This window comes from Bombus vancouverensis, chromosome 17 (assembly GCF_051014615.1).
Source record: "Bombus vancouverensis nearcticus chromosome 17, iyBomVanc1_principal, whole genome shotgun sequence".
NCBI lineage: Eukaryota > Metazoa > Arthropoda > Insecta > Hymenoptera > Apidae > Bombus > Bombus vancouverensis.
The window spans coordinates 1,275,384-1,283,347 of record NC_134927.1 but is presented as its reverse complement, the minus strand read 5'-3'; the positions used below and the strand labels follow the sequence as shown (position 1 = coordinate 1,283,347).

The window sequence follows — 7,964 nt, the reverse complement described above, 5'->3', positions numbered from 1 at the left end:
AAAGAACGCAACATATACATTTCCCTCTTGTCACACCATTTCATTACTAATAAAAGACTTGAGGAGCGGAAACTCGCTTCACCCATTTTTAATTTTTTCTGGGTAATTGGGGTGCCCTTTCGCCTTTCCTTTACAGTTCCACAGGTATTAGTTCCATTTTTATATAAAAAGGTAAAAAGTGCTGGGCTTGTGTACCAATTATCCAGATACAATGTATGGGCTTTGCCTAAATAAGGTTTCAATAGTTACACGACTATAGTCTTTGATTCGCAGATAATTTCATTTTCGCTGCTTACAGTACTCAATGATCCACTATAAATAATAAGACCCTGTACATACCCAGATTGGATATCACATAAAATAAAAAATTTTATCCCAAATCTGTTTTTTTTTTTTTTTTAGAAGGAATGTATTGTTTAAACGATAACCTGTGGTCGCTGTTATTGATATTATGTAGTGTAAATGTATTGCTTAGGTGGTTGGAAAATTCTTCAACTTGTTCTTCGTTGCTTCTTGCCCATGTATTATCTGCTTTTCTGACTGCCGGGACTAATTTGATTGGCTTCTTTATTTTTTTTGTGGCTTTCCATAGGGAGTAGTTGGAGTTCTCGTGTGCAGATAGTGACTCTATGAATTTTATGAACTCGTTGTTATTGTGTTCTTTTATTTCGTTTTTTATTTCCTTTGCAAGTTTATTTAGGTGTTGTTACGCCGCCCAAAATATCTGCACGCCAGCACGCGCGACCGGACAACAACCGGCCTGCGTAACGTCACTTCGACCCTCAATAAACCTAAGGACCCACCATAACTTTCACTTCGCTGTATTGTTTCGCCATGTGTCTTCAATCCGTTTGTCTTGAAGAATTTCTAAAGCTTAAAAATATTCTCGAAACACAGTCGGTTTTTAGAGAGGTCCTTGGGTTTATTAGGCGCACTTAAAACACGGAGAAGGCGGGTATGCGCCCATTAGGAAAATCCGAATAGCCCTCTAATAAAACAAGCTAGGTTTTCCTCACGAACACGGTCATCTATCCACCACGATGGTAGGAGACTTCCTACTCATCCCTTCGAGCAGTAGTGCAGGTCATGACCAATCGACACCGCGGTTCGTTACCCTCACTTTTCCAAACGACAGTGGGAACAACGAATCCGCGTTCTTTAGGCACAGGGGCACACCCACACCGAACTTTTCTTCCGTATTAGAAAAAGAGCGACAGTCAGTCTAAAAACTAACGCCTAACGCGGCAGTCTACACATAGCGCGAGAGTCGCATACTTCACGCAAACCTTTGTCGCTTCTCGGTGTTGTCGAACATACATCTCCTCTCCTAAACATATTATAGTGCTACGTCCACTAATACATTAACTTTCATTATAAGAGCCCTGCTCTAGCGCACATATCTATCTCATCCTCGTGCGACAACTTGTTATCTATTTATCTTTCCTCGACAGTGTAATCTAAGTGTTGGAAATATATAATTTATAATTCTGTGAATCACAGTGTTATACAAACTCAATCACCCCTATTATCTCACCGGAAATCAGGGGATCGATCAATTCGTGGTGTCGATTGTTATAATCGTAACGGGAATTTACGACTCCCGTTGACGTCTCTCCTCGCGATTACGTCTCCCCGCAATTGGTCGAACCAAACAGAAGATCTTGATACTACTCTTGAATATGTGCCTGAATTTAGACCATTGCGCCAACAAAATATTCCTGCAAATATGAATGATGAAAATGTATTTGGAGAAAATACACCAACACCACCACGTTACAGGACACCTCCAAGAGGAGTAATCTTAAATTCAGAAGAAGCAAACATGTTTGTTTTACTAAAACATTACGGATTAGGTGAATACGTGCCTATATTTCTCGAACAAGAAGTAAATATGTTCTTAAATTATGTGTCTTATATATGTCGGAGATGAAAGAACACCGAAGCCTTTGGAATTTTGGATAATCCCGCAACATTGTAACCTAGAGTCTACTATAGCTGTAATTGAACAATTGTAGTTATTCAACCCGATTGTAATTGTTCGAGAGTTGTGATAATGAGCTTGGGCTCGAGGCGACAGTCAGTCGCCGAACGTAGCCGCGGTCACGGGATGAACGCTTTGTCTAACAAAGGTATGGAGTAATTCTATAGCTCTCCTTAAAAGAAATATTTGTGGCGACACGCGACAGTAAACATTCCAACGGTTTCTGTCCCGTGGCTCGCCACACGCAGACCCTATTCTTCGAGTAAGATGATTGCCAGATGTCGATGCGTCTCCGCAGTACATGTCCGGCTAGCTCGAGGGCCCGTTATGAATCTTAAGATTTAGTCAACTAAAGTCCTTCAAACAGACAGTCTTTGTCCCAACTACGGGAAAATAGGGGGGACCTATTTTTCAACGAGCGGCGTCTCCCACTAGCAACTTTCCCTCGAGGGCGGCTAGCATCTTTTTCTAACCACCGATATGGAGATTGACTAATTAGCAGCAACGCCAATTTCCCTTACTTTCTGAACGAAGGCTTTTCTCGACGAATCCGATGATCTCGTACCCTTAGACACACCCCATTATAGTTTTCCTCTGTGGCATCATCGGGACGGGAAAGACATTCTCGCTCGCGATCTCATTGATGAAAGGAGTAGCTCTTTGCGACCAGTGAGTATTACGCGTCCGACTTAGATTTTGTGAGTACGTTCATCTATCATCCCGTCGACCGCGGATTCGTTATTGAACCTAGGATCATTGTCATTAGTTTTCTCGAGTACCTAACTACCACGGTTACTTGTCCGGTTCTATAATAATCGTATTTGCACTAGTCAATGTCTTCTCTATTGCATAACGACAACGTGTAACCCAAACGAAGATTCGTTTCACGCCCCTAACCCTAATTCTAATGTAAACCCTAATTCTAATGTAAACCCGACATACATATATGTGTCGAGTCACAATCCGCTCCGAGTCCGAGCTCGAGTCGCCATCCCGGGGAGGGCTTGCGATAGGTAGCGGTTTGGCATTGAAGTTCTCCATCGTCTTGTCGCATGTAAGGTACTTTTATTGTCAATTGGGGGATGTTACGGAACAGACGAGGATACACAGCAGACACACGCACGCGACACTATTGACGATGGCCTTAGGCTTGATAACGAATCCACGGTCAACGGGATGATAGGTTTCCTTGCTCTAACTCACACGTGCACCACTTCCTGATCGTAAGGCGCGACTTCCTTCGCCGATCAGATCTCAAGCAAGACTGCTCTTCGTCCCAACGACGCCACCGAGACAAACTCTGGTGGGGTGTCTAAGTACACAAGATCCTGTCGATCGACGTCGCTGTCGATTGGTCGATTTGGGACAAAAGCTGCCTATCCGTTTGCAAACATCTCAATTGCCGAAAAAACGCAGGTTTCATAGCGGGTCCTCGGGCTACCGGGACTTGTGCTGTGTACGTGCCTCAACATCAGGTATTCATTGTCCTAAGGAACCGTTAGCATGCTTTACTGTCGGATACCTCAATGGGTAATTCCTTTAATGAGGGTCATAACACCGCTCCGCACCTTTGTTAGACGGAGCGCCCGTCCCGTTGACCGCGGCTACGTTGGGCGGCAGGCTGTCGCCCCGAGCCAAAGCTCACCGTCACTAATCCCGTACAATTACTATCGGTTTGGATAACTGCGATTGTTTCATTACGGCTATAGTAGGCTCTAAATCACAATGTTAGGGTGTTATCCTGAAGTTCCAGAGGGGCCCCGGTGTCATTTCGTCTCCGACATATGTATAAAATTTTATTATAAATTAATATTGTAAATTTATTTCAGGTTGACATTGATTTGTTTATGACTTTAAGTAATGAAGATTTAATTGAAATTGGTATAAAAAATGAAGCTGACAGAAAAGCTATATTAGAAGTGATAAATAGATCATAAAAAATCAGTGATACAAAAAGAATTCATTACCTTTTATTAATTATATCTAATTATATATTATTATTTTATATGTTATACACTAAAGCTGCTTTAATGTATAAATGTAAAAATATAATGTGTTATTGTTGAGATATGTATAATTTTCTGTATAATTCTGTATAATTATATGTATAATTAATTTAAATGCGTAGTAGAGATACTTGTATGTGAATATCAGTGTGTGGAAGTATGTGTGTGTGCGCGGCGTCTCGAAAACAGATGAATGTAAACTAGTGAGTCGGTTAACAGTCGGGTATAGAAAAAAGTGCTGAGACGCGTGCAAGTGTGTATCGATGAATATATAAGAAATCGTCCGTGAAATAAATATATTGCTATTTTAATATTAATCCTCAGTATAAATTTAGTGTTCCTATAACATTATTTCGGCTTCAAAGATCGACAATTCTCAACAGTTATGTTATAGCATATTAGAATCATTTTTTATACTAACTTTGTACGTTTAATGACATGATACATATAATATGATACATTTCTATTTTTCCTTATAAAGATACATTTACATACGGAATAGCTGTAAAATTGTTGTATTCTTGATGTGCGATAATACTTTATTAATAAGTACACTTTTTTTCCTTTAGAATTATGTGGAATTGAACGCTCTTTTAGCCAATCACTCAATTCACTATTCTTCATTTGATAGAACTGATTCATTTTTACCATTGTCTGCACAATATTGCTTTGATCCTATTTAATAAATTATTGAATAATGATATATAATTTTAACTTAATCATACTGAATTTAGGGACATAAATGTGTGTATACAGGTGCAAATGTACTGCTATCTTTATCAGATTTAGCTATTCATAGTTTCTCCTTCAGTGTTAAATGTTTTTGTCTTTGATCTTTTTCCTGCGGTAGCTATATTTAAATAGAGAAGATTATAAGCGAAGCATAAACAATGGAAGTATAAATAAAAGAAAAACTAGGTACATACATGTAGTATCGTGGACGAAAGGCCTGGGAAATATCGGGCGAACTATGAACAATGTCGCGAGAGCCGAGGCGCCGTCGGGCCCATCAATGTGTCATCGGTCTTTTCAAGTGCATAGTTTCGTGGAAAAGACCTACGTGACCCTGGCTACGAGCGTCTGCAGAACACGTGTGCGGTGGGCCTAGGAAAAGGACAACAGAATGCGACAACGGCCAGAGAGAGTCAGTCGAAAAGCAGAGCGCGAGTCGAGAACCAGAGTGCGAGTCGAGAAGCCGAGTGCGAGTCGAGCGGAGACGGAGGTTGCGAGTGGCGTTGCCGAGAGAGTGTGGATTGCGCTGTGTTCTGTACGTTTGGTATGAATAGTTCAAGTTAAGCCACAATCGTCTTTTCTGTCTGATTAACATCTCTATTGTCCACTCTTTGTGAACATATTACATCACGATATTACATACATGCGTTAACATATTATCGAGTTATAACGCTGAATTATTTTTCTTTAATATCTGTTTCTATGTTTGTTCTTCTTCCTTTTTACGGAAATATATTTATAGCACTGTACTTTTTCTAACGCATTTTTACTCTTCATACGAGTTACATACGTATAGATCGTGCAATTCTACACTTCAGAGGCCCATGAAAAGACATCGCATTCTTAATGAATAACCTTTTAAACTTTGACTATATATATTATGTGTATATTATTAAGTCTTATATTTGTAACTAGCGGTCGAGTATATTTTATACAAACAACCGAATGTAATTATAGGAAATATATAATGGTAGAATCCCCCTTCTCGTCACTTGAAAAAGCTATTTCATCGAATAGGAAATTCGCGGTATTACGGTATATAATCATGCAATGGATACGATATATTTTTCGAATAAAAGAAAAAGTAAGCTATGATTTTTATGATTTGAAATATATATATGTGGGATAGTGTGACGTCCGAGTGAAGTTCGTTGTGTTGTTGTGACGTAGAATTGGTGAGAAACGAATACGCGAAACGCGATATTATATTCGACTTTGTGAGAGTGCAACGATATTGTATTTATCATACTGTTTTCTGTTAACTTGTAATACAACATTCCTACATATATATATATATATATGTATATTTATTTATTTATTTTACTAACAATAAGGGGAATAAAACAAAGAACAATTAGTTGGATGCGGAAAAAGTTAACTATATTCAGATAAAATAATATACAAAATAAGTAACACTTAAAATACAAAAAAAAGCCAAAAATATAGAGAAAAAATGTATTTGATTAGTTTAATATTATGTTTCTATTTATACACTTAATTTGACGATACATGATACCAAACATCTTAATGTGTGTATGTCATTTTTAAGAAATTATAAAGTATATTGATATAAGAGTATGAATAAGCTAATTTTTACATGTGCATGCATTACGCGAAAAATGTATGGGTAATGGCCTTGACTTTTCTTCGGCAAATGATGCACGTTGTGAAAGCTGGTGAACAGTACTGGCATGTTGCTAAATGTCCACAAGGTAGGAACGTAATTGTGGCTTTTCGTTTCGTGCAAACTTTACACGAACGAGCATCTTTCAATGCTCGATTTTCTTCCTCCAGAGTGGCTAAAATAGTAAAAAGTATATTTAATTATAATATATAATGCAATTTATTATATGTATACGGATTTCATTCATCTGTGTTTTTATTTTTATTACTTACCAATTTTCTCAACGAGAATCATTTCATTGGTAACATTTTCACTATTGGATCTCTCAGGATTCTCATCTGTACTTACTATTGGTGCCTGAAATAAATATAATGTACACAAGTATATATTGGAATTATTAATTATACACATTCTTAATTATATATATTGTTCAGGGTATGAGTTTTTATACTTACACCTTCAGCAGTTTCATGTAACTCCTGGTCTGTTACATTATTGACATATTCCCAGCCCAGTGCTGGAAAAAGATGACAACATCTGGGAGACGAAATCATATGTCTCTCCCATGGATCGTCTTCTGGTCTCCAATTGCCTATACAAATTCCACAATGGTAACAGGTAGTGAAATCATTTATTCCGGTGTAGTAGAAGCCTGCATGGGCTAATTCTTCACTTGGCTGTGTCACATCTGTAGGCCATGCTGCGAATGAATTTAATCTGGATTCGTAACTAGCATATTGCAATATTTCTGGTTTCTTAACACTTTTTAGTCCCAAACGGCTAAGTTGATATGCCGTCGGGGTTCGTGAGGATCTTAAAAATCCATGATCATTAAAATCAAATGACTCTTGATATTGTAAACCATGAGGACAAGATATATTTCTATTTCTTCGTTTTGTCCGTGGAACTTTAGCAGGACTTGCTCCAATTGGTACATTATTACAACGTTCATTGCGGATAAATCTGCACTCTGGAGAACACATCTCATGAATCTGCATGGGAATATCACCCACCGACCACTGACTTGCCACCAATTGACATTCAAAGCATCTCACTACATCCAAGTTTCCAGTATAATAGAATCCTGCAGCTGCAAGACTGACAGGGTCAATGAAAGATACAGGCCAATTTCGAAAACTCGAACGTCTTGCTTCTTCTAACCGAAAATCATAACAATTTTCTAGAATGTGCCGCGATGTGGATGGAACCGGTGGCATTTCTATCGGCAGTATCGGTGGCATTGTCGACGTGGACGGTATCGGTGATGTCAAATCTATCACCGTTGCTGAAGGTACAGGGGATGGTATATCAACCATAATTACTGGACGTTCCATAGACGTCGAAGGTACGGCTATCTCATCCGCCGATATTGAATGAACCGGCGGATTTGAATCATCTGACAATTTCGAAGGAACAGGCGCTAATTCTTCTTCATCTTCTGAAGATTCTGTATCATGTTCCATGAAATATCGGAAGTTGATTGTAGAAATCATTTTATCCATTTTAATTGTAATTTAATGCGCCTTCAAACCTATTTAAAAGAAAAAGACATTGAAATATCTACTAATTGTAAATGACTTAAATATATTATATATTACAGAACATATATATTACATATATT

General features: G+C 38.3%; 1 protein-coding gene across 1 annotated transcript; it reads right to left on the bottom strand.

The window, feature by feature from the left end:
- Nucleotides 1-6,327: 6,327 nt before the first annotated feature.
- Nucleotides 6,328-7,709, bottom strand: LOC143303935 (baculoviral IAP repeat-containing protein 7-B-like). The gene is made up of 3 exons (XM_076626142.1): nucleotides 6,799-7,709; nucleotides 6,616-6,700; nucleotides 6,328-6,518 (listed from the first exon to the last, which is right to left on the bottom strand). The coding sequence occupies exons 1-3, from the start codon at nucleotides 7,675-7,677 to the stop codon at nucleotides 6,328-6,330; spliced, it is 1,155 nt and encodes a 384-aa protein (XP_076482257.1). The 5' UTR covers nucleotides 7,678-7,709.
- Between the last annotated feature and the right edge of the window lie 255 nt (nucleotides 7,710-7,964).